Source organism: Pempheris klunzingeri, chromosome 24 (assembly GCF_042242105.1).
Source record: "Pempheris klunzingeri isolate RE-2024b chromosome 24, fPemKlu1.hap1, whole genome shotgun sequence".
Lineage (NCBI taxonomy): Eukaryota > Metazoa > Chordata > Actinopteri > Acropomatiformes > Pempheridae > Pempheris > Pempheris klunzingeri.
The window spans coordinates 5,709,981-5,736,667 of NC_092035.1; the positions used below are offsets into that span (position 1 = coordinate 5,709,981).

The 26,687-nt window shown below is 43.3% G+C and overlaps 1 protein-coding gene and 7 non-coding genes across 9 annotated transcripts; 5 read left to right on the forward strand and 3 right to left on the reverse strand.

The window, feature by feature from the left end:
* The first annotated feature begins 161 nt into the window (after positions 1-161).
* Positions 162-19,370, forward strand: atp7b (ATPase copper transporting beta). 2 transcript variants are annotated; one of them, XR_011586011.1, is made up of 22 exons: positions 162-431; positions 4,546-5,317; positions 6,711-6,938; positions 7,024-7,187; positions 7,311-7,472; positions 7,564-7,637; positions 8,344-8,527; positions 9,279-9,512; positions 11,065-11,156; positions 11,241-11,368; positions 11,660-11,814; positions 12,088-12,222; positions 12,307-12,501; positions 13,492-13,674; positions 13,843-14,026; positions 16,135-16,275; positions 16,359-16,501; positions 16,578-16,781; positions 16,860-16,977; positions 17,302-17,404; positions 18,633-19,110; positions 19,159-19,370. XR_011586011.1 is itself a non-coding variant. In XM_070855453.1 (21 exons), exons 1-21 carry the CDS (start codon positions 291-293, stop codon positions 18,886-18,888), a joined length of 3,996 nt encoding a protein of 1,331 aa, XP_070711554.1. In that variant the 5' UTR covers positions 162-290; the 3' UTR covers positions 18,889-19,370. The 2 variants fall into 2 exon arrangements, 1 of the variants encoding a protein (XP_070711554.1); XM_070855453.1 differs by having other exon boundaries at positions 18,633-19,370.
* trnar-ccu (transfer RNA arginine (anticodon CCU)) lies at positions 7,978-8,050 on the reverse strand. Its single transcript has one exon. It is a non-coding gene; the product is annotated as a tRNA-Arg (tRNA).
* Positions 14,424-14,497, forward strand: trnai-aau (transfer RNA isoleucine (anticodon AAU)). Its single transcript has one exon. It is a non-coding gene; the product is annotated as a tRNA-Ile (tRNA).
* On the forward strand, positions 14,808-14,881 carry trnai-aau (transfer RNA isoleucine (anticodon AAU)). Its single transcript has one exon. It is a non-coding gene; the product is annotated as a tRNA-Ile (tRNA).
* trnar-ucg (transfer RNA arginine (anticodon UCG)) lies at positions 15,114-15,186 on the forward strand. Its single transcript has one exon. It is a non-coding gene; the product is annotated as a tRNA-Arg (tRNA).
* Positions 15,500-15,573, forward strand: trnai-aau (transfer RNA isoleucine (anticodon AAU)). Its single transcript has one exon. It is a non-coding gene; the product is annotated as a tRNA-Ile (tRNA).
* Positions 19,371-25,933: 6,563 nt separating the features above from the next.
* On the reverse strand, positions 25,934-26,006 carry trnar-ucg (transfer RNA arginine (anticodon UCG)). Its single transcript has one exon. It is a non-coding gene; the product is annotated as a tRNA-Arg (tRNA).
* A 119-nt stretch (positions 26,007-26,125) lies between these two features.
* On the reverse strand, positions 26,126-26,199 carry trnai-aau (transfer RNA isoleucine (anticodon AAU)). The gene has a single exon. It is a non-coding gene; the product is annotated as a tRNA-Ile (tRNA).
* Between the last annotated feature and the right edge of the window lie 488 nt (positions 26,200-26,687).

Sequence of the window (26,687 nt, forward strand, 5' to 3'; positions counted from 1 at the left end):
CTCAGGATGAAATGCACTTTTAATTGAGTCTGCTCTTTCTTCTCCAACATGCACAGGTCATGTGACTGGAGTCTTTGTCCACCCTCCCCTTGTGAACCCCCTCTGATCAAAACCCTCCAACTCCGGACCTGAGCTAAAAAAAAAATGACGTGTCGCCGGAGTGCGCGCCGGCGCTGCGCTGCGCTCCCCTTATCTCCAGGACCCGGACGGAGCGCTTGCCCACTGCGGACTTTTGCCCTCCGACTTTGATAGGTGAAGATAAGCCGAGCTGCGCCAGAGCTTCCTCGAGCATGTTTTCCCCAAAGTCGCCCAAAAGCGTCTCCAAGTATGTCTCCAAGTCGTCGCGCGGCGCCGGGGGGGAGCAGTTCTGCATGGTGGAGTGTAAGCCGGACTGCACCTGCAGCAGGAGAGCCTGTGCGCCAGAGTGCAAGGTAGGCCTGCAGCTGCTGCCCTGCCAGGGATGATCCTCTGTCTGCTCTTTGGTCTGAAGGTGTGACTGGAAAAGCTTCATCGGGCCTCCAACACTTTGTTTTCAGTCACTTTGCTCAGAGACATTAGTGCTGATGGTCACTGTGGGTCAGAGGCCACAGTTTCACCTATCAGTTGATCACAGTGGTGGAAAGTACACAGTAACCACACAGAGTGCTCTGCTCTTCTACTGTACTGCTCTTCAGGTCTGTTACTTTGGTTTGACATCAAATCTGTTCAGGAAGAGTAGTTCAAATGGTCTCCGTGACCTCTTACAACACTGACATGAATGCATCAATCATATGTTAATATGTAACTTACTGTGATGTGTTATTTTGCCAAGCATAGGCTACTAAAGATCTGATTATTTCACCACCTGTTGATTCATCAATCAGTCCATTTCAGTAGTCAGTATCCTGTTTTTAGCCTCTCAGATGTGAATATATTCTGGTTTCCTTCCTCTTCAGTGATAGTAGACTCAGTATTTTTGTTTTTTTGGCTGATAAAAAGACATTTGAAGACGCCATCATGGGCTTTGGGGGTTTGGGATGGACAATTTTCACAGTTTGGTCATTTTATTGACCAAATGACTAATCGATTAATTGAGAAAATAACCAGCGTCCGTCCTCCTTATACAGCAGTGTAACAACACTCAGCTACAAGTCTGGCATTCAAGTGTGAAAAGTAAAAGCGCTGCAGTAAAATGTGACTGATGAGTGATTCCATGTGATGTTGGATGATCCTGAAGCATCAGTGTCAGAGCAGCGTCTCTCTGCTGTAGCAGGTGGAGCCACTTTGTCCAGTGAGTCCAGCGGTTCCCAACATAGGGGTCGGGTCCCTCCACAGGGTCACCAGATCAATCTGTTCTCAGTGTTTTGAACTTTTACCTAATATTTGCTTCTTTTTTTAAAAAAAATATTGGCTAATTTACCTCATTGGGCCTCAAACAGGCATTAAAAGAAAACTGTATTTCAAATTAAACTAATATTTCTTGATATTAGTCATAATATTTTTATATCTAGAAGTATAAAGCTGCATAAAATGGATCTAATCAAGTAAAGTACAAATACCACAATATGTTACTGCTGCACTGATCTAGAATAAATCTACTTTTCCACCTTTCTGCTGCACCAAACTGTTTAACTACTGGATAGTTTTACCTGTTTAGGCCCTTTTCAGTCAGTTTTTCAGTAGGAGGGATTACAGGTAGACACTGACCCCCCCCCCCCTTCGTAGGTGACACACCTTTTGATTTTGTTGCACTGATCCTGCGTCGCACAAACGTTTTATTGTCAGGAGGTGAATGAAGTCGTTGAATGTGCTCATGTGTCATGTGTAACATCAGCTCCCGTTGCTGCGGAGCGTGAATGCACTTATTGTCCGTCCACTGGACACAAGCCAGATGAATGCGGTGCAGCAACGCAAGTCACCGCATTCACAACGGTTTAGGGTGACACAATAAAAAAAAAACGGGAAGTGTAGTCAAGCAAGCAGTTACATTAACAGCTTGTGTCTGAACTGCTGCTGTGTAATCCAGCAAGTGAAGACACATAAAATGTCTTTTTAGAACTTTTGTGACACTACAACAAACATGAGGTTGTTCGGGACATCAAGGTGTCACTTTAAAAGCCAAGAGAATTGGTGTTGTTTTCAATAACTCTCTAAAATCACTACAAAACCTCAGATTGAAGTGCTGCCCTCAAGTTACTTGTGTATTTATTAAAAAAAAAGGTTTATTTCCTTCCATAAGCATAAAGCCAATCAATGACTATGAGCCCAGTGTTGACGTGTATATTATTACAGTGGATGAAGTTGATTGGTTCAGCGAGTAAGAAAATATTTCTATGCAGCTGCCAAGAGAATCGCTAAGACAACAAGGTGTGACGGCAGCTAGTCATGATGCAGGTAGGCTGCGTATCAGTGTTTTTAACTTTTAATAAAGTACCTGTTGTTTTTAGAAAGAGTGTGATAACAAGCGACATAAATAAAAGTAAACTGCGGTATTTATATAGTTATGTGATTTATTTTTGATTAGCTGCCTGTCTGCTGAAATCTCCAGCTTGCTGTAGCTTTGAGACAAAATAATACAAGTTCATCTCATTCTCAGTAATCATCAGTGCAGCAGAGATATATAAAGACGAAGGACTGTACAGAATGAATAATAGGTGAACGGGGCTATATATACAAAAGGTAAAGCAGTATATTATTACTCTTATATACAGTAAGCTGGTGTGCTTTATGTGCAGTGGAATATGGTCACAGCCTAATTGTCTTTGGGACCTCCTGGGACGCCCTTAGGTGCCCCTGGCTGGCCCTGATCCCAAGATTGGGCCTCACCGCAATATGTGTTTAATCTCTGTGTTTTGGCTCCGTGTGAGCCACAGTTCCTCTTTGCACTCATGGCTGCAGCAGATAAACAAAGCATAAAATACAGGAGGGTCACAGTTTACAGTGTGAAGATATACAGTAGGTTTGATGTCATAAAATACCACCGCTCGCTGATGAGGATGGTGTATGTAGCCTGATGTTTCTGGGAAATGTTTGTCTGTGTGTGATTAGTTGCACTTTGAACTGCTGCAACATTTCAGTGTTTGCCTCCCTCACTGTACCTCAGACCAGATCTGCATTCAGGTGATCTGTGGTGCTGAAACATCCAACCAACAGTAGATTTTTACTGTGGACATACAGCGGTGGCTGAAATATAACATTCAGGATGTTACATGACTGGCCTCCTAAACCAGGGATTATGAGTATGAGTCCCATCTTGGGTTCAGAAAGCTGCTGTTCTTTTACATGCAAAGGGTTTTTCCAATAGAGGACATACGGATGTTTATCCACAATCAGCTCAATAACCTCTTTCTAGATCCAAATTTTTTATCTGAAAATTCTTGTAATTAACTTTGAAAACACACTAGTTGTGTGACTCATGTGATACGTGACTTTAGTGGCTTGTAGACACTTAAAAAAAAACACCTTCGGGAAAATAAGTTTGTCTACAGATCTGCCCTTAAGCCTAAGAGACTAAAATGTGAAGGATTTTCTTCTTAAGGGTCATTTCTAAATTTTAAACGAGACATTTATTGCGAGAGATTAAAGTCAAATTCCACACATGATTGATTTTTCCAAATGGCTCTCCTGTACAGAGAACAGCTCTTCTTCACAGCGACTTTAAGCAGAGTCACGTTTAGAGGCTTATATGAAGGACAAGTCATGTGGATTTTAGGCCCCAAACCTGCAGAGGGGGGGTCTTTGTCCTTAGTGAGACCCCCATTTACCAGCAACCAACTGGGGGAGTGAAAGTATCTAGTGATATTTTAACCATTTGAACTGAATTTACCACCTTTTTCAGTCGTGCGCGTGGGAACATCTCGCTGTGGGGTGAAGTATTTCTGATCAGGCACGTGATATCAGGTCTGTGTTTTCACAGCCAGCATGCATGAAAGGTGGCACTGTTACGTCGATTGACGAGGGATTAAAACACACGCTATGAGAAACATTTGCACGGCTGAACTCTTATATCCTCACGTCTGAAGAACATGGACTCACAGAGGTGTTCTAAACTTTTATTTGAAAATGTAGCTGCAGATTTTTAGAAATACGGAGGTCATAAATCCTGGATGGGGCTGGTATAGTGAGATCATGAGAAAAAAATAAATGCACCATGGGAGTTAACGGCTGCTGATGAAACTTTGCATTTTATTCTATATCTATTAGAGAGGAGCATAGAGAGGTCAAGTGTTGAGTTTGTTGAATGGTGTTTGGTTGAGGAGCCCATACATCGGTTCCACCTGTGTTTCTCATACTCAGGAGGAACAGAAAGCAGGGTAGGCATACTTACGTTGATGGAACAGGAAATTAAAAGTGTGTTTGAGGCTTTTGTTCCTGAGCCAAGACAACAACAACTCACGTGTGACATGGAGGGGATGATATTACAGGATATCCCTTGTGCAGTTGTACTACAATGTGGTTTGATAGCAGGAAAAGTCAATGGGAGGACTGAAGTTTTCATTTTCATTTTCAGTCCCAAAGTTTACAGAGGTGAAAAATGCTGAATTGATGTCTTTTCTTTCTTTCCAGACGAATGGCCTTAACGTTGAGAAACAAGGCCTTGACAACTTGGCCTACGAGTATGGGAGTCAGAGTGAGCTCTGCCCTCCACCCAAAACTGCCTCCAGAGCAACTTTTAAGCTCCTGGGACTCACGACCGAGCGCCAGGCCCAAGCCGTGCAAAGCAGAATCTCTAGCCTGAGCGGAGTACTCTCTGTCAGCTTGTCTTTCCCCAGCAGCTCGGCCAAAGTGGACTACGACACGTCAGCTATCACAACCAAAGACATCGCCCTGGAGCTCCACACCATGGGCTTTGATGCAGAGTCAGCGGTGCGGATCGGGGTGGAGGGCATGCACTGCCAGTCCTGTGTGCAAACCATCGAGGGACAGATGGTTCCTCTACATGGGGTGTCATTTATTCAGGTGTCCCTTCAAGACGGGGCAGCGCTGATTGTTTATCGACCTCTTCTAGTTACACAGCAGGAGCTGAGGGACAAGATCGATGATATGGGGTTTGGTGCCACTTCATTAGACGATGATCCGCCCGGACAAGATATAAGCTTCTGGCAGAGGGAGGCGCTGAATTCATCAGTCCAGACTGTCGACGTTTGGATCGTTGGGATGACTTGCAACTCTTGCGTGCAGTCCATCGAAGGGAGGATCTCTCAGATGACAGGGGTGAGCTCCATAGTGGTGTCGCTGACGGAGGGAAAGGGAACGATAACCTTTGACCCCAGTCTGACGGAGCCGGAGCAGCTCAGGGCAGCTATCGAGGACATGGGCTTTGACGCCTCACTTGAAGGTAGACACCAATGAGAAACGTTATAATTGCACTTTGTTGATTCACTGGTTAATCTGAAGGTGTAAATCAAACAGAATGCTGCAGCTATCAGGATGAAACTCTTCATTTTGTCATAAGAGCAGAGGTTTTATTTTAAGAAAAGAGAATTCATTGACAGCGTGATGGTGACAGGAGGTAAAAGAGGAAGACAGAGACTATTTTCCTGATCAATGCATCACTTTTGTACATAAAGTTTCAGAAAACAGTGTCCATCACAATTAGCCTAAACTAACCTCCTCAGATTTGTCCAACTGTCCAAACTCCAGATATTCATCTTACTATTACAGAACATTTATACATTTGCCAGCCTGACAATAGTTGATTTTTCAAATTTTATGTCTTAGAAATCACTCAAACAAAAAAAATTGTAACTCTCACTGAAGTCCTAGAGGTCCACTGTCCAATTTCCCATGTACCATTACCAAACTGCAATAAAACAGGAGGATATAAAGAGTTTGTGAGGCTATTTATCATGCCAACATAAAGTTGATGAACAGATAAAAAGCTCAGATAACACCTGAGCTTCTCATGTCATTTATCTTCCTCAGTATAGGAGTTGCTTTTGGAACACAGGAAGCGCTGAACTGGTTTTTCAGCTCGAGGTAGAAAAGCACCCATTGTTAGAGGCTCTCGGTCGACTTATGCTGCTGTCATTCAAGCAACGACGTCCATCCACTTGTGAATTCTTGTAAATGACACATTAAGAGTGAACTATGGGGTTGGGATGCCAAAGAATCTGTTCATTGTAGTCTGGAGAGGTTGATAGCGCCTGCACACGACGAGCAAAAACCCTTCCACCTTTCTCGTGTAACCTGCGTGGGGCATTGGGCCACCAGGCCGTCAGGATGCCTCACGCTCACCTCACTGTCTGCTGGTTACCGTGGCAACCAGACAAGTATGCCCTCCAGTGTGGCGTGGAGGGCTCTTACGCCGGCCGAGGCTTTCTTGTTGGATTTAATGACGAAAAAACAGCTTGCCAAGACGTGGAATTAACTCAGGCGGATTATGAGCAGATTCTTTCATGTACCTTTCAAGGTCGAGCTTTATTTAGGTAGCTGGGCTGGTAGTTTTTAGCGATAAAGCAGAGAGGGCTGCTGCTGCCTTCTACGTATGTTTAATTCATACTTTCATACTGCGAATCATAGAAGTTATATCTATGGTTGGTTTCTGTTGGTTACTAGTATAAACAGAAGCTCATAGGTTCACTTTCCAGCAGGAGGTCTGGACGGGGAATGTGAAAAACTGTACAATATATCTTACAGTTTGTCATGAAGGATACTGACCCATCAAACTCTCCGTCTACCTTCAAGCATCTTTGCCTGCTGCCACTGACTTTGTTCCTTCTTCCCTACAGAATCTGCAAACAGCATCCAGAGTCCTGAAGAGTCCAGGCCTGCTACTTCGGGACTTTCCGACCTCTCTGACTTGCAGCCACCCACCAAGGCGGGAGTCAGCAACGGCACTGGATCACAGGCAACTCACGGAAGCGAGAGTAAAGTACAAAAATGCTTCATTTGCGTAACGGGAATGACCTGTGCCTCCTGTGTGGCCAACATCGAAAGGAACCTGCTCAAACACAAGGGTGAGCGAGCTTAAATCTCTTTATGCAGTATTTGTTTTAGTCCACAAATGCAGTGACAGTATTTTACGATTATTCTCACTTCTAGGAATCATCACGGTGTTGGTGTCGCTAATGGCTGGAAAGGCAGAGGTGAAGTATGATTCAGAAGTCATGAATGCTGCTGCTGTAACTCAGTTCATCAAGGACTTAGGCTTTGGTGCCAAACTGATGGAGGACAATGCAGTAGCACATGGGAAACTAGACCTCACTGTAAGTCTTTTCAGGGTTTTTAATTGAGAAAAAGATACATTTACACACTGTTTTCTATGTGTTCTGATAATAAACATAAACAAATACCCCAAAGAAGTCATGTCTCTCCACCTTTTTTTTTAGATAACAGGCATGACGTGTGGATCATGCGTCCACAACATTGAGTCCAAGCTCACCGCAACCAAAGGGATCCTCAGGGCCTCAGTTGCCCTGGCAACCAAGAAAGCACAGGTCCAGTTTGACCCAGACATGCTCGGAGCTCGAGATATAATCAAGATCATTCAGGTAACAATCGCTCTCTGTTTTAAACCTCCTCTCCTGTGACGTTTCACTGCGTCCTGTATGTTGTGCCTATTTGTGATATTTGTCCTTGTAGAGTCTTGGTTTCGAGGCCAGTCTGGAGAAGACCGGCTTCAAAAACAACCTCGATCACACGGAGGAAATTCGACAGTAAGTATCTGCTTTAAAATTGTCCTCATTATCAGAATAAGTGAACTCTTAAAAGACTTACTGACCTTCAGGCATCACAAATTAGAGCTTTTTTTTATTTCTGTTCCCACAAGGACTCACACTCTCCTTGGATGTTACTTAACTGTCTATTAAATAAGAGCAGGTTAGATGAGAAAACAGTCCTGCATGAGGGACTGATCTGTACCTATCCTGAATTAGTGATTACTACAGTGGTACCTGAGCTAAGAATTAATGAACCAGCATTTCTAACAGAGGATAGTTTCTATTTATCAGTAACTGGCATGTGGGCTCAGTAAACATCCACGGCTCGGCACAAAAGCACCCCAGATGGGACTCGAACCCACAATCCCTGGCTTAGGAGGCCAGTGCCTTATCCATTAGGCCACTGGGGCTGCGAAAAGCCTTTTCAAACATGTAAGGATGAATCTGTCCACACCATAAACGGTCTATGGGTGTTGTTTTAGGTGTCGTTTTAGGCTTCATCCCCTAGCGGTCTATTATTGGGCTATAAACCCTCTGAACTGTGTGAAAATGTTCTATATGCAAGAGGAATATACACATGGAAATGCTTTCCAAAGCAACAGACAGTGAGGGCCAGTGCTTTATCCATTAGACCACTAGAGCGTCGATAGATACTGAGGCTGTCCTGTTTCCAGTATTTGACACGTCGCCGGTACCTCCCCAGGTGGAGGAGCTCCTTTCTGCTCAGCCTAGTTTTCGGCGTGCCCGTCATGGGCCTCATGATCTACATGATGGTGATGGACAGCCAGCACCAGGAACACGGAGGCTCCATGCCTGAGGAGCAGAACCTGCTGCCCGGCCTCTCCCTCCTCAACCTGGCCTTCTTCCTGCTCTGTACCCCTGTGCAGGTAAGAAACACTGGAGACACAAGTGTAGGACAAATGGTGACATTTATTTTTATATATTTTTTACCTCAGAGGAGTCTTGTGTCTTTTACAAATTAGTAAATTGATATTTTAATACAGGTCTTAGACACTGGATAGTTCTTGGCACCCGCCTGCCTCACTGAACTTGTTTTAATAACCAAGCAAAGACTCTTTTGAACGAAAATACCATCCATTCCTTCTTTGTTTGACCTTTAGCATCAATGAGCTTTATTAAAGACCTGGTAGAGGCAGAGATTTTGTCGTGTCTGCACATTATGTTTTTAATGCAAATGCTAAAAAATGGACTCCCTGGATTTTAGGAGGATTTGTTATATGCTTTAAAGTTTTTATTTTTCACTATTTTCAGAAATAGGCTTAATCGCTGATTAGCTGGAAGTTTGGGAAAAAGACTGATGAATATGACCCCACAGCTGACAGAGAGTTAGCCTAGCTTAGCACAAACCTGGCTCAGTCCAATGTTAACAAAATCTGCCTTCCAGTTATTATAAAGCTTGCTAATGGACACTTCACATCTTGTTTCTTTAATATGCACAAAACCAAAGTGTAAAAACAACATGCAGTAGTTTCACTGGGGGTGACAAGCTGGACAATTTCTTTCCAGTTTCCAGTTTGCTTGGATTAGATGAAAGTCAAACTTAATAGGACACCACAGGACAGCCTGCACCGTTCGACTTGACAGCTGTTTGGTTTTTTTTGTTCTCCCGTCCTGCAGATTTTTGGAGGCCGATACTTCTACATCCAGGCGTACCGCTCGTTAAGACACCGCACGGCCAACATGGACGTGCTGATTGTGCTAGCCACCTCTATTGCCTACATCTACTCCTGCGTGGTCCTCATCGTAGCCATGGCGGAGCGAGCCAGCCAGAGCCCCGTCACCTTTTTCGACACTCCACCCATGCTGTTTGTGTTCATCGCACTGGGTCGATGGCTGGAGCACATTGCAAAAGTAAAAAAAAATGATTATTATTTATTATAATATTTGGTCTATTACAGATTTCACTATATGATATATAGTCTTCTTGTAATAAAAGAGCAGCATTAGATTTCTAATATCCTTTATGTCTCTTACAAACATCAGGTACAGGGGCAGAATCAGTTCATACTAAACTGTACATCACCATTTTTTCAGATCCTAATTAAATTTACTAAAATCAACATCAGTTATGCTGTTCTCTGCTGGATAAAGGTTTTATATTATTTCTGATATAGTCAAAAGTAGCTTTTTATTTTTGGGTTATTTGAGTTATTGTGATGGAAATCGTTGAAGCTGAAGTTATTGCTGGGCCAAGAGGAACAGAGACTCTTCTTTTCAGGTCGTTTCCCGTGTTTAACCCGTGCTCGGCGTGCCAAAATGACCCCATTCCCATTTGTGGTCATTCTACATGTAGCACAGATATGTGTCCATCGTCAGTCTTAAATCTAAACCAGGACGGTCCAGCGTCACCGTCAGCATGTGTGTCCAACAGGAGACAGTCTATCTTGTGATGCCTGGAGCACAGCACAGCTATCACCTCCGACCTTGGTAACTCCCTGTCTGCAGGCCGTCGGCCAGCAAACAGCTAAACTGTGCTCCTTTAGGATTCACAGCTGACCTGAACGTGACCCTGAGAAGCTCCTTTGTTTAGAGTCTAAGAGAGGAAAGTTCCTTCTCAGTTATTACAACCTGTTGGCTAAGATCATAAAAGAGCTGGTGATGTTTATGACCTCTAACCTTAACACATGTAAGAAAACATCCACCCCAGCTGATGACTAGAATACATTTTTTCACCCTGCTGGTTAATCCAACACTTTTCAGCAGAAGTTGAATGTGTTGTGTTAGAATGTTAGAATGAGCTTTCTTTGCCTTACAATATAGACAATGTCCAGAAAGACAATTAGTATTTAATGAAACAAACAAAAGCTGATTTGTTTAAATAGTAAAAGTAACAAACTAATGGTTTGTAAGCAAAAGGAATGCAGTGTAAATGGTTAGCTAAAAGTAATGGGTTATGTATGTGTCGCTCCAGTGTCAAACTTCTCTCCAAACTCAAGGCTGGAAACAATTACACATTTTCTAAAATGTCGGACTATTCCTTTAACTGAAAAAAGAATTCACTTTAGTTTTTTGGAACAACACCTTTAAATACTTCCTTATTATTTCATATTTCACCTTCTTCTGTCTGCTTTTCTCTTCACGTGGCTCAGTGGGGATTCTAACCACATGTTGTTGTTGCAGGTCACGTCGGGAGTGTTTGTGGTCGATGATTAACTGCCGATCAGCTGATGCTGTAATACAATTATAAGAGCACATTAAAGTTTATCCTTTGACATTAACTATTCACAGAGACATGGGACGGTGTTCACTGCAGCAGGGTCATAATAAAGAAACAGTAGTTTTGTTATACATAAAGCTATTGATAAGACAGCTACACCGCAGCGTGTGGCTAATCTAAATATTCATTTTGGAGCACATTTACTGTAACTTATCAGTGAAGTTAGTGTTTCTGTGTTATTTCCAGAGTAAAACCTCAGAGGCTTTGGCCAAATTAATGTCGCTCCAAGCCACTGACGCCACCGTGGTCACTTTGGGACCCGACCACTCCATCATCAGGTGAGAACAACAAAACGCTCTAAACTAACCACCGTCTGAACTCCAGCTGCAGCATGTAACCGTGAACCCGTGTGTGCGCCTCAGTGAGGAGCAGGTGGTGGTGGAGCTGGTCCAGCGGGGCGACATCGTCAAGGTCGTCCCGGGAGGAAAGTTCCCCGTCGATGGGAAAGTGATGGAGGGGAGCTCCATGGCCGACGAGTCCTTGATCACAGGTGGGAGGACTCAGGGTTCGGTTTTGGTTTATATTTGTATGTAAAAGTGTTTCTGGATGCAGAGTTTCACCTCAAAATTGCAGCAATCCCCCATCTTTCATTGTGATGCATAAGCAGTCACTGCATTTGAAGCAGCCCATTAAAGTGCAGAAGCCATTAAGCACAGGAAATCTGATGTTACAGCTTTAGACATTAAAACAACCACAGGACCAAATGTGAGGAAGAAAACACACAAAAGACTTATTTCTGGTTTCTTGGTAGTTTTAGCATCTTTCTTGGTGTCTCTGTCAGGCGAGCCGATGCCGGTCAGTAAGAGGGTGGGCAGTCTGGTGATCGCCGGCTCCATCAACGCTCACGGCGCCCTTCTGGTGGAGGCCACGCATGTCGGCGCAGACACCACGCTGTCACAAATAGTTAAACTGGTGGAAGAAGCCCAGACCTCCAAGGTAAGAGGTTTGAGCTTCATTCTGAAATAGTTCTTGCACAATGTAAATCGTTGGATCAAAATCCATCCAATATTAGGCCTCTAATATCTAATTTAAACAAAATATTTATCATTTAGACCTGTTTTTTCACATAATAAGTCAGAAATTCTGCTGATTCTTCTACTTAAAAATGCAGTTTTAGGTATTCTTAACTGAAATATGCAAAAAAACGATCGTTTCCACAGCAGGTGACCTTGTTTTTCCCACTCCTCTGCACCCTGTGTGTCTGCTCAGGCTCCCATCCAGCAGTTTGCAGACAGGCTCAGTGGGTACTTTGTGCCCTTCATAGTGATGGTCTCGCTGCTGACGCTGGTGGCATGGCTGGTGATCGGGTTTGTCAACTTTGACATTGTCAAGGAGAACTTCCCGGTGGGTGTGCACAAATGATTACACACACAAACAAAAGCAGATTTCATGTGAAGAAAAGTCTGAGCATCGCTGTCTTCCTCACAGGGTTACAACCAGAGCATCTCCAAAGCGGAGGTCATCGTCCGGTTTGCCTTCCAGGCGTCCATCACGGTCCTGTCCATCGCCTGCCCCTGCTCTCTGGGACTGGCAACCCCGACAGCCGTCATGGTGGGGACGGGGGTCGGGGCCCAGAACGGGATCCTCATTAAAGGAGGCGAGCCGCTGGAGATGGCCCACAAGGCAATGCACTTTACATCCTGCTTGTGCTCACCCCTGCAGAGTCTTCTCAGTCATACTTGTTTGGTTTTATTTGGCGCTGAAGTCAGAACAACAAAGAGCAACAACACTGTATGATCACAGCCATTGAAAAGCAGGAGCACACACACACACACACACACACACACACACACACACACACACACACACACACACACATTTATTGAAGCTCCACATAATGAGCATATCGAGCAATTTCCATTCTTTATTTATTTGGAATCTATAGTTAATTTCTCAGTCTTATTAAATACTTGCTGCTGCTTGACATTCACAATGAACTACAAACTATTATGTGTGTCTTAAGTGGCATTTTAATTTTCAGTCTACCTCTATTCAAATGAAGTAGTGACACCATGTGGTATGAAACGTTACTGCTTACTGCAAATGATCTGCAACTGCTGCAGGAAACGTTACATGATCACTTCTATTCATGTGTTTCTTTTTTATCTTTTGGAAACATAACATCTGTAACAGTGATGGCTGTATTGGGATGACACTGTCTGTTCACGTGCACCCTCTGAAGAGGAAGACACCTTTAGGTTTAGGTCGACCTTTAGGCCCATTAGACGGTTTTTATTTTTAATCTGTGATCCAGCATTAAGTTTCGGGTCTACAGAGGTGTTTTTTTATGATCTCACAGATGTCTACAGTCTGTCCTGAATGATAAAGTGTTTGCCTGAGGGCGAAACCAATGTTTAAATCCACAGTGTCTACAAACTTTGTTGGTCTGAACACACTCCAGTGAGAGGAAATAATAGATTTAAACTTTTGTTTTGCTCCAGACAAACTTTTTATCATTCTTAGCAGAGCGTACACATCTGTGAGACCATGAAAATACCTAGAAAGATGCAGTTTGCATGACAGATAAATAAGTAACATTTCGAGTTTTCCCACGGGGTTTGTTTGGGAAACGCTACGTAACTCTGCTGTGTTTGTGTGCCGCTGCTCCCTCAGATCCGTGTGGTGATGTTCGACAAGACCGGCACGATCACAAACGGCGTGCCACGGGTGACTCGCGTGTTGGTGCTGTGGGAAATGGCCCGCATGCCCCTGAGGAAGATCCTGGCGGTGGTCGGCACAGCCGAGGCCAGCAGCGAGCACCCACTGGGCATGGCGGTTGCCAAACACTGCAAAGAGGTGAGAGTTGGGTCAGAGCCATGATGCTCCATCACACCCAGTCTGACCCATTCATTTGTTAGACATCTGTCTGTGGGTATGTCTTTATTGTGTTTGCAACCATTTCGAACTCAGCGTAACAACTACAAGTCTTGTGTCCAGGTGAAATGACCGTACATGCTATTACAGGAGCTGGGCTCTGGCGTGCTGGGCTACTGCTACGACTTCCAGGCGGTGCCCGGTTGTGGGATCAGCTGTCGGGTTTCCAACGTGGAACATCTGCTGCAGCAGCAGAGTGAAGAGCGTTTCCTGCTGCCGGGAGTCACCACCGACGACAGCAGCCTGCTCTCTGCTCCCGAGCCCTCATCTGCAGGTCTGATGGACAGTCACACTTTATTTATATTGTCTGGTTCGACACAATTAGTAGGTCATTAACATGACCGCGTAGCCTAATGAATAAGGTGTCTGACTTCGGATCGGAAGATTGAGGATTGGAGTCCTTTTGTGGTTGTAAGTTTATATTCTAACTTCAGGAAACAGGCACAAGACATCCTAGTCAACACAGAAAGTAGTAGAGAAAGCATTTGAGTCAAGAGTAGGAGAAACATAGACCATCTCCATGCAACTCTAACATACACATATAGAGAGATTGACCAAGCTAGTATATGGTCGCACTAAACTTTAACCTACCAAATCAGTGTGAATTTGTTCGAACTTTGCAGGTTAACTTTGGAAAAAAACATTGTAGCTAAAAAAGGCTTTCTAGCGAAGGCCGGTTAGCTCAGCTGGTTAGAGCGTGGTGCTAATAACGCCAAGGTCATGGGTTCGACCCCCATACTGGCCATTGCTTAGCATTTACCTATTGCTGAAAGTAGATATTGAGGAAGTGTGTGTATGTGCTGTGTTTCTAACACATGGATTTCAACAGTCTTAAAATGTGTTTATTTACCCGGAGCAACATCCCTAACATCCCTTATTTTCCCCATAAATTTGAATAGATAAAAATACAATTGAAAATAATCTCATGTAAGCTAATTCCCCTCCACTGACACCAAGCTGGGAGGTGCTCGCGCCTGACTTTGACATCCTAAAATGGGTCCAAGTTTGTTCGTTCTTTGCAGGTCGAGTTTGGAAGAAAAACTTCATCCAATGCAGGCCGGTTAGCTCAGCTGGTTAGAGCGTGGTGCTAATAACGCCAAGGTCATGGGTTCGACCCCCATACTGGCCAGAAAGACTGTTTTGCCAGACCCATCTTTCTGCATCATCCTGCTGCTACCAATACCAAAACATCATGCTCTAAGATTTGGGCAGCATCCATTAGCCGATCCTCAGCTGGAAGGTGGTCCAACCTGACCAACCTTCTAAACTGCTTCTGCTCCCAGTTTAATGTTGGAACAAATTCTCCTGAAAGAAAATTAAGTAAAAAGAATGAAAAATTACATAAAACTTCCCTTTTCTGTGACCGCGTGGCCTAATGGATAAGGCGTCTGACTTCGGATCAGAAGATTGAGGGTTCGAGTCCCTTCGTGGTTGTAAACTCCAGTCCTCATTCTAACTTGATGAAACTGTTGGGTGCAACACTGTCTCTAGTTATGGAGCATTATTACACAGTATAAAAAGAAATAGGAGTAGAGGTTTTACTGTACAGAAACAAATACCAAGAAGTACATAGCCGCTTATTTTAACGTACAATCCTAGAGATCTTCCATGTAAACTAATTCCACTGCACCGACACCAAGCTGGGAGGTGGTTGCTGACTGTGACATCCTAAAACAGGTCTCAGTTTGGTCGTTCTTTGCAGGTCAATTTTGGAAGAAAACGTTAAGACAAAACTCTGTCCAGTGAAGGCCGGTTAGCTCAGATGGTTAGAGCGTGGTGCTAATAACGCCAAGGTCATGGGTTCGACCCCCATACTGGCCACTCCTTAGCAACCGTGTTGTTGTAGTGTGCTGTGTTTCGCATGGATTTCAACAGTCTGAAAATTGTTTTATTTACCCTAAGATCCCTTATTTTCCCCCCAAATTTGAATTTGAATAGAAAAAAATTTACTTTTATATTAATTTTGATATTTGACAAACCCATTATCAATTTAAGGTGTTATTAAGGTTGAGCTTCAGGGCTCTGAAATGCTTTCATGTGCAAATGAATGATATTCTAAGGGATTCTTATTCAGTAATCAGGTAATTAATACTCCTTACATAGACAAAATATAATGACAGTGATGATCTTTATTGAAAAATGTCATCTCAACTTAAAGTATGAAAAGGAGTGGCTTTCATGGTATATTTTTAAGAGTTCTTACTCTCTTGAAAAGCCCTTAAACCATCCTGATAATCCAATAATTCTTTCTTTGCGAGCCATTATTTTATCCATTAACTATCCCCTTAAAATCACATTAAACTATATTAGTCCTCTTTGCTCCAAATTTCACTTATCTCACAGACATTGAGCTTCATTTTTACAGTATCTCCTCTCCCTCAGGTGAGCCTCTGCCTTACTCTGTACTGATTGGGAACAGAGAATGGATGAGGAGGAACGGCCACCACATCGAAGCAGACGTCGATGCCGCCATGTCCAGCCACGAGAGCAAAGGCCAGACTGCCATCCTGGTGGCTATCGATGGTGAGAAGGAAACACACAAGCAAAAAACAAGTGACGCTGACTTTTCAGACTCATCCTCCTCATCGCATGTGTCTCCTCTGCAGGTGTGCTGTGCGCCATGTTGGCCATTGCGGACACAGTGAAGGCAGAGTCGGCGCTGGCAGTGCACACACTCCACAGCAAAGGGATTGAGGTGGTTATGATAACAGGAGACAACAGACGCACAGCAAAAGCCATAGCGGCGCAGGTAAAAGTCACATTAATGGAGGGTTTTATTACCAAATGTGTGACGTGAAATGAAATAAGTTTCTGTTTGATCACAGGTGGGGATCAGGAAGGTGTTTGCAGAGGTGCTGCCTTCACATAAGGTGGCAAAAGTGCAAGAGCTGCAGGAGCAAGGCCTGCGAGTGGCCATGGTGGGAGACGGCGTCAACGACTCGCCCGCCCTTGCCCGCGCCGACGTGGGCATCGCCATCGGCACGGGCACCGACGTGGCCATAGAGGCGGCCGACATCGTCCTCATCCGAGTAGGTGACGCGCTGAGACGGAACGGTCTGCGTGGGGACACATTAACGCCTTTAAACCGTCTTTTTTACACTCCGCAGAACGACCTGCTGGATGTGGTGGCCAGCATTGAGCTGTCGAAGAAGACGGTGCAAAGGATAAGGATCAACTTTGTCTTCGCCCTCATCTACAACCTCCTTGGAATACCAATCGCTGCAGGTGATTCTACACCAAGTGACATCTTTGTATTTTTACAGAAAGAACTTCCACTGAATTTGATTTGAAAGGACAAATGTTTTTTATTAACAAGGTTTCTTTTGTACTGTAAACATTTGGAGGACACCTAACAAGGCACCAGCCAGTAAAAAAGTTTTGTTTATTTCCCTAAAAGTCTCCATAATTACAGACATATATGCAATTCAGGAATCGTTTGTCTTCCCTTCTTTTGCCTCAAAACAGTCAGATAATAAGATAATAATATCTGTGTGTTTATCCACCGTATGTGTGAAAGGTATGAAAGTTTCTCTCCTCTGTTGGTTGCAGGCGTGTTCATGCCTGCTGGCCTTGTGCTTCAACCCTGGATGGGCTCTGCAGCGATGGCTGCCTCGTCTGTTTCAGTTGTTCTGTCTTCTTTGCTGCTGAAAATGTGAGTTCCATCAAGAGAGGAAAGGATGAGAGAATAAGATTACACCTGATCCTCATGGAGAAATTAATAGATCATAATGTACCAGATAGAATATTATTAGTATTATTAAGTTATTATTAAGTAGCAAAACGCCAGGCCACTGTGGCCGCACCCACCAGTGATGCCACAGTGTGCGGTCAGCAAAAACCAGATTTTCAGCTGCTCCTGAAAGACACCCAACAATGCACGATGCATTTCAAATATTCAAGACATCCTTAAGAATACGTAAACAATATATACGTAAAAACATTAAATCAAACTTCTTGCTGGTTTAAAACTCCACAGGCCAGCTGGAGGTCGTTCTTTAAGGAAACAATAGCAGCAGTGTTTTTGTTGACAGAAAATAAGGAGTAGGAGGGAAAGTAAGGAGGAAAACAGATTGTAAGCACTTGTGGGATCATAAAAAATGTGTGGTATGTTTGGTAGGCTGCATTTGGAAGTACAGAGGGAAGAAAATCCATATGTAAAGCTAGATTATGTAACGTTTGATGACCGGTGGCCTCTGCTGACACAAATGGTAATTACAGGACGCTGGCATGTTTAATTCTGTTGATATCTGCCTGACAAAAGGTACCACACTATTCTAACAAGAGCAAAGACATTCGAAAGGGAGCAGACTTTAACAACAAGACCAGACCTTAATGACCTGCTAACAGTAGACAAGCAACTTCTGTGTTCTGATAGTGTGATACAATGGTGTTTAAACAGAAAGGATCTTCTCTCTCTCTGCCTTAATTTTATATATTTTATATATATTCTTATACTTCAAATAACAATCTGAGCCTGTCAGTGGCAAACACGAGCACTTTTAGTGGATCTACTTTGATTGGGTGCAATTGCCCTGAAGGATTAAATTGCAGCAATTACAGTTTGTTCACTGTTGAGCCAATTCCAAAAGTACCTCCCAATGGTTTCAAACCCAAAATATGTAAAAACAGGACCCAGGTGTAAAAATACTGAAGTTATAAGTACAAAAATTAATCAATTCCTCTTATTTTCCTGTCAAAAAACCTCAGAAATCAGAAATGCTGGTTGTTTATCATCCAATGATGCACACTGTATTTGCATTCTGTATTTTTCCTCCTCTGGCACGACTTTTGCTGCTGCGATGGTCTTGTTCATTATAATTTTCATCACATTTCATCATCTCATATATCAGGCGAATATAATAACCTTCTGCTTGCTCCAGGTACAAGAAAACCTCGGTGGAGCTGTACGAGGTGCGTGCACGGGGCCAAATGAGGAGCCTTCGGTCGTCGCAGATCAGCACACATCTGGGTCTCCCCAGCGGAGCTCGGGAACAACTGAGCCAAAGCAGCGGCGTCTCGCCTGCCCTCTCCGGTCGACCACCCAGCCAGGGACCACCGTCCATGATGGCTGTCCAGGAGCAACAGGACCGCTGCTCCCTCCTGGACCACCAGACTGCAGAGGACCTGAACGTGTAGTGAAGGGAAAAGGGAAGAAGGACTGAGACGTCACAGTTTCTTTAATGATTCACTGAAGCTCTTTGTGTAATATTTCCATGTATTTATGTAAATAGTCTTTTTTTTATTATTATTTTAATGTGACACTTGTTCTGCTCATTCTCCTTTAGTCTAAACCACCACTGTTGGTGGCTCCGAGGACACAAAGTCAACACCACTCTATCACTTTCTTTTAGGGAAAAGGTCTAAAAATGAAGCTCATTTTTGTTCTATTTTCATGCAAGGTGACAGAAGCCACGTAAATCAAAGCTGCAATATGAAATAGGCGTGTCACACAAATCCTAAATCACTGCTGTACAAATGCACTTTCACAACAGTTGTAACTTAAAGTAAAGCCACTCTGTCTCTTTGGATAAGACTGTGGCGGTGGGATTTCTGGCCTGGGAGTCTCAGGTTATAAATAATGCAGGAGCTGATAGTGAAAAAATCCACATTTTCTTGAATGTGTGTTTGTGTCTTTTTCTCTGATTTTGTGCTTTAATTGGAAGTTTGCACATCCTGGTGCGGAGCTGCCACTCAGACTGAGAGAAAACACATTGTTTATGTTCTCAAACAAAGCTTCACAAGTGTAAAGTGCTCATGTTATATTTAGAAGTGAGGAAGAAGAAGATGATGAGGCGCTCTGGACCTTTGAAATGCATTTTGAGCTGTGAGGATAATTAACGGAGTAGATTTATCAGATGACTGAGAAAGAATCAGCTGCATATTTTGTAGCGCTGAATCACAAGTGAACAGATATTTGTGGGATATGAATGTGACTGAACCACGCAACAGAGCAGCAGATATTTTGATACAAAGCAGGAAAAGCACAGGTGTAATCAGGAACAGTGGTGAGGTGCATGTTGGGATATCATCACAGTTATTGGTGACACCTGTGCTCCTCTCTGCTAAGCTGAACTGAAAGAAACATGTAGAAACATGGCTGCTCGTGTCCCCTCGCCTTCAGGTAAACGTGCCACTGGATCATTTCACTTCGAGCTAATTTGATTATGTGACAGTTTGCTTTGCTGTTAGAGAGAAGAGTCATCACAGCCTCGTAAACTGGTATTTCTTTTATTATTACACAATATAAATCATTTTTTTTATATTTGACGTGCTGAGTCAAAGGCAACTAGACTTTCTAAAGACTTTATGTCATTTTCAGACAGTGAAGAAGGAGTCCAGGGAGCGTCTGATCCTGTTAGACTAGTCGTGAGCTTGTGGTTGCGACATGAGAGGTCATGGTCGCCATATGCTCGGCGCTCAGGTGGTTATGGTGTGTGTGAGAACACTGTTGCTAGGCAATGCTGCACGGCAACATGGCTGCCAAAAGACACCTGGCTGTTGGCGTGTAGACGGCAGTTTAGCAAGCTGGCAACGTAGGTAATGGAGGTAAAAGCAGGAAATATGAGGCAGTTGGGAAAATCAGTATTTTCCTCAGACATAAGATTACTAAGAAAAACTCACATATCTTTAACAACTAAAAAGAATATATGTTAACTTACCATCAAACTACAATGGCCTCCGCCATTTTTTAAATCTTTAAAAACACATCACAGCTCATGAACTCTATTTCTACTTCCCAACTTGTGTATACCACCGAAGGGGGGGTTCATATAGATTCTTATTGTGAAAACCATAAACACGACCCTGTTTTGAAGGCACCAAGTGAGCTGCGTTAGTTATTCTAACGGGGATCAGGGGCACACACTCCTCACAGGCTCTCCTGGTGTGACTTATAAAAGAGGTGATCCAAAAGGAGCGATTGAGAGAGTCTGTGTAACACCTCAGGAATGACTGCATAGAGTGGGAATGATCGTCAGCTGTGGGAAGATACAAAATTTGTCAGAAGCAGCCCCCCGGTTGTGACATCAGGGGGTTTCAGACGCCGTTCGACCATCTGAAAAGCTTCTTTGAACCCCACTGACCCCTTCAGCCGCTGTGTTGAGCTGTTTCGCGCTTGTTCAGCAAATAATTTGTCTCTGCATTAAATAGGTCTCCACATCCACCTGACTGCATATATTGTTGCTCAGCTTGTGTTTAGGTTCAGCAGCTTGTGTTTTCAGAGCTGGTGGGGTTTGAAGAGTAAATGTAGATGCTACAGCACATCCAGCCTTGTCTCTGACTTGGCACTCAGCTATCCTATGACGTGGAGGCTGCAGACATTATCCTTCTGTTGGTTGTTCTGAAGGGAGACATTTTACTGATGCACAAATTATTGATTGCGTCTCCTCTTGCGGTGTTTTATCAGTGTGCAAACACACATAAACTCGAGCTCAGTAGGGTGCCAAGATGTGTTTTAGAGCATTGTTGCATGAGCATACAGCACCCTGGGGAGTCCTTTGCTTGCTCAGCTATGCATCTGTAATGGTGCCAAGTTTGAGGCTGATACATTCAAGCCTGCAGCTGGGCGCATCTCCAGACCGCCAGGAGTACCCACAGACACAGTCCGATGGTCTTGGAGCGAAAATGCCCTCTGACAGACGATGAGAAGGTGTTAGCTTCATTTATTTATTTATTTATTTGGGAGCATATAATGTGGAGAGCAGGAAAAAAACACACGATTGTCAAAAATCTGTGGTCCGTGCCCTTGACTTTTCAGCATTAGCATGCAAATCCTGTGACAACTTGACAAGTCAAAGAGGATCAAGTTGAGCTTCCATCTAAGATGTTAGGATGTCCAATTAGTCCACTGTACCATAGGTAAGAGTACATTTCCTTACAGGACACAGAGTAACATACATTATGAGACTGGCCTTTAATAATTCCTCTTCATGAAGACAGAAGTGTCAGTGGTTTGTGAGGCGTACAGCAGATCTGCGTAGCCTGTAGTGTGTTTGCTTAACTTTGATAGCTTTGATAGAAACGCCGGCGGCACACAGTCATGTATTGTAAACTCATTTAAACATTTGCACACACGGCCATGAGCGTGGAAACCCCCGAGTGAAGATTTTTGGCTATCGTGCAAAGGCAGCAGCCCTCTGACCCAAGAGCAGAGGAGGAAAGGATTAAGTGTACTTACAACAGACCAGAGGGATTAAACATTTCACTCTGCAAAGGTACACTTTGCTGTGATATAGTTGTTTTCAGCTTTTCTTTCACAGATATAAACGAGCTCTTTATTGTGTGCTGCCCAGCTCCAGGGCTGCAGCAGCCTCTGATAAATGACCTCCCCAGCCACTGGTTATAATGGCCGCTGAGGACACCGACTGGTCTGTCTGCCTCTGCAGCAAGTGTACCGTGAATATAAAAGAGAGGTTAAATTCTGAAAAGCACACTGAGCTATGTTAACAATATGTTTTTATCATGAAGTGTGACCTCTAACTAGGTTGTGAGTCCGGTACACTTATGAAGCTCCCCAGCTGGGACTCAAACCGACAGCTCCTGGCTTAAGAGGCCAGTTCCTCACCCATTAGGCCACTGGAACTGTGTTATGAATGTAATTATACATTCAAAATCACTGTTGTAACAGCAGGATGCTGCTCATGGTGTCATGTTTGGGTGTCCACCTACTTTTGGCTAGAGTGTGTCTCATTATCCCTTTCTGCCTCTTGTCATAGACTCACATACATATGATTCATCCAGAATCAAAAAGCATGTCAGATAGCAGGATTTATTTGTGTATTTTTTTTTAAGTCTGGCTCTGTCTCGCATGTTTCAGACACTTGGTATCTTGGAGAATTCCTTCTGAACTGAGTGGCCCTCTCACAGCATGTTCGCCCACCAACTCCTGTGCAACACTGTGATGACTGTGATGATAGCGAATGAGTCTCTCTCTGCCTCTCTGAAGCCAAAACACTTCGACTTCCTTCAAGATTTTAAACTGAAAGACCGCTCTGTGGGAATCTCTCAACTTTTTTGTCGCATTGTGCTTTTCTTTGTTTGCACCTCCTTTTTACTCTCTTTCTGCTTCTTAATTGCCCATTAAAACACTGAGATGTGCTCACAGGATGCGTCCTCCGTGGGAAGATGGATGTAGGCCTGGATGGGAAAAGAAATATGGTGACAAAAACACACACTCGCTCACAATCTTCATCTTGGAGGATGCGTCCTGAGCCTCATTACCATGCACTCCCTGTGCACTTTTGGAGAACAGGCGGTCACCACGAGACATTATGTGCTCAACAACAGGAGTTTGTATTCATTGCAGGGTTTTGTTTGCTTCTCCACTCGTGTGTCATCACGCATCTATATGTGTTCCACCCACTGTCGCCCATCCTCAGAAACAATTTCGCCTAAAATGAAAGTCTCCAAGAACAGAGCAACATCACTCTTGGAGAAAGTAATCGGTTACGAAAGAATAATAAGCACCAACACAAAAACATGTAATGCGGCTGCTACTTTAAAGGGTAAAACGTGTTCATGTGCACAAGCATGCAATGAATATGAAAGTGGTCATTAGCTGGAAGCACTTAATCCAATTAAGGTGGATCTATTTTCATGACAACTTAATTGAATCAGGTGTGTGGAGGCAGGCTGCTACAATAACACTGTAGGACAGCTGCTAGCATGGACGTATAAATTACCTTAATAAACTTCTCAAAGGACCACATGGGCTTTTTAGGAGTCACCTTAACCACCAAGCGATGAAAGGGCTGACACGGGTTAGTTTTAAGCTTGCAACACGTTAGCTAAAGCAGTAAATAAAGAGTTTTAAAACTCACTGAAGCGTGAAAGCATCGATGGCGAGTTTATTTCAATCAAAGAAAAGATCCCTACAGAGATATACCTGTTAGATCCTTTTTGTTTGACCAAAAATAGCTTTTTTCAGTAGTTTTTGTACCCACCAGTCGTTCCATCCATCCATTATCTATACCGCTTATCCTACAGGTCACGGGGGATTGATACCAATCCCAGCTGTCTTTGGGCGAGAGGCGGCCAACACATAGAGACAGACAGCCATTCACACTCACACCTACAGGCAATTTAGAGTCACCTATTAATCTAACCTGCATGTTATTGGACTGTGTGTACTTGGAGAGAAACATTGCAAACCCAAAACATGTAAAATTAGGGTCCAAGTTATATACTTGAGTACCTGATTTACATTTAATGCACATACATGAGAGTGGTATTGATCCTCTCGTCCAAGTATAGAATAACATAATGAGTTTTAATCTCTACTTCTGAAAATGACACACCTCCTTAAAATAAAGTAATGTGAATATATACAAAATATAGTATGATAACTTTTGTTCACGCCCATAAAAAAAAGAATAGACTCGCAATACTTTCAATGTAGCAATAAGTGGTATATGATGCACAGTACAGTATGACTTAATGATAACACGGGAAAGGCACAAATAAGGATTCTCCACCTGCGTGACTGGTAGGTGAGGTGTCTTTTTCAGACTGGAGGTGCTGACAAGATATTGATAGATAAGCCTCAGCTCAGTTACATTCATTTACATGGATAAATTTAACCTTAGCCCTCCTGCTCAGAGGAGGAGAAAATAAAATTCTTCCGTCCTTGGAAAGGAAACTCTAGCTGTGCTGTACATTATATATTCAGCAACTTTCCGTCAACTTAAAAAAAAAAAGTTATCCCGAAACCAAATTGTTTTGAAAGAAAGAGACAGACAGGTCACGACTTAAGGACACCACAGTATAAATATCCTTCTCATTCTCTGTCTCTCCTGCAGGTGTTTGAACCTTGAACAGTGATCCGTGAAGGTGCTGCGCCTCACATCAGCTCTGACCGATAAAGGTGTGTGTGTGTGTGTGTGGATGAGCCTTGTAAGAAGTCAGTGTGACAGAGACATGTTTTTTTTTTATAAACTGAAAGAAGGATTGGAGCTGAAAGCAGATTTTAAAATGCAGATTTTATTCCTGCTTTGGCTGAAAATATGGGTGTAATTTAATTTCAGTTTGGACAAGACTTTGGCAGTGTTTTCATCTTGGGCAACCTTCCACTTTACCTTTATTGTTCCAAATATGACATGTTTTAGACTTTGACAGTGACATCTGCCCAGTGACTCCCTAACAGATGTTCAGATTGTTGAAAACATATATTTTAATCAGTGGACTAGTCATATGCAGCTTTGGCTGTTCAGCTGCTGTTAAAGGATATTTTTACAATGGAATTCTCACAAATGTTTTACATCTCACATGTACTCTTTGAGCTGTGGGTCTTCTTTCCACGGTAGTTAGGCAGCAAGCATGCTAACAATAAAACTCCTCCAACGATATCCCTCTGCAAGTGCAATGCCAGTTTTGAGCTGTGTTAAAATAAATCATTATGGCTAAGCTGCATAGTCACAGTTATTTGTGCAACAAATCAGGAAAGAAAGCACCGCTGCTGTTCTGTTTTCGAGGCATTCCTGCTGTGCCAGCCACAAAAACAGTTGCCCCCATTCTTCTGATATACAATTAAATGCTTTGTTTTTTAAGCAACATGCTGAAACATACCTGTTTATCCAGGCTGCCATTAAGGACTGTTTTACCATGGCATTATTTTCAATATGGAGTCAGGTGAACCACCTTGCACCTTAGCATGGATGAAGGGGACAGTGTTTACAATTATGTTGACCAATGTGTGACCATGTCCCAGCTTAGCGTGGGTGGATACCACTCAAATCTACTAGTTAGTACTAGCTTTTCATGTGAGTAGGATGGTACTGAAAAAAGCCTGTGGTAAACTAGGTGTTTTTGGCCAGTATGGGGGTCGAACCCATGACATTATTAGCACCACGCTCTAACCATCTGAGCTAACCCACCTTCGCTGGGCATAGTTTTGTCTTTACATTTTTCTTCCAAAGTCGACCTGCAAAGAAAAAACTAAATTTGATCTCTTTTTGGATGTTAGAGTCGGGCGAGTCCACCCCCAGCTTGGTGTCTGTAGAGGGGAATTAGCTTACATGGACGACCTCTAGGGTTGTACGTTATGATTAATGGAGTTGATGGCCATATGATATTTGTTTCTGCACAGCAAAATCCATTTGATAAATGTATGATACCTACACACTTGTAGCAGATAGCTGCGTTGCACCCAACAGTTTCATCTAGTTAGAATGAGGACTGGAGTTTACAACCACGAAGGGACTCGAACCCTCAATCTTCTGATTCGAAGTCAGACGCCTTATCCATTAGGCCACGCGGTCACAGAAAAGGGAAGTTCTATGTAATTTTTTTTTTTGTTCCAACATTAAACTGGGAGCAGTTTTTGGTATTGGTAGCAGCAGGATGATGCAGAAAGATGGGTCTGGCAAAACAGTCTTTCTGGCCAGTATGGGGGTCGAACCCATGACCTTGGCGTTATTAGCACCACGCTCTAACCAGCTGAGCTAACCGGCCTTCACTGGACAGAGTTTTGTCCTCACATTTTCTTCCAAAGTCGACCTGCAAAGAACGAACAAATTCAGATCTGTTTTAGGATGTCAAAATCAGGTGCAACCACCTCCCAGCTTGGTGTCTGTGGAGGGGAATTAACTTACATAGAAGACTTCTAGGGTTGTAAGTTATGATTAGCAGAGTTGATGGACACATACTTCACGGTATTTGTGTCTGCTCAGCAAAACCCATCTGATAATATGTATGAATGGACCACACCGACACAATTGTAGTAGACGGAGCGTAACAGCGATGTTTTGTACAATATTTTTGTTTATTTTCAATACGCTATATTTAATAGTTTATTTGTGTACACCGACTAACAGAGCATTTTAGTGGATGCTTGTCAGTCACATTTAATTTCCCTTGTTTGGGGGAAAAGTGAGAATTGAAAGTGTGCATACTGCTTACTTACCTGTCAAAGGAGAATAGAGTGGAAAGTTGACTTTGAA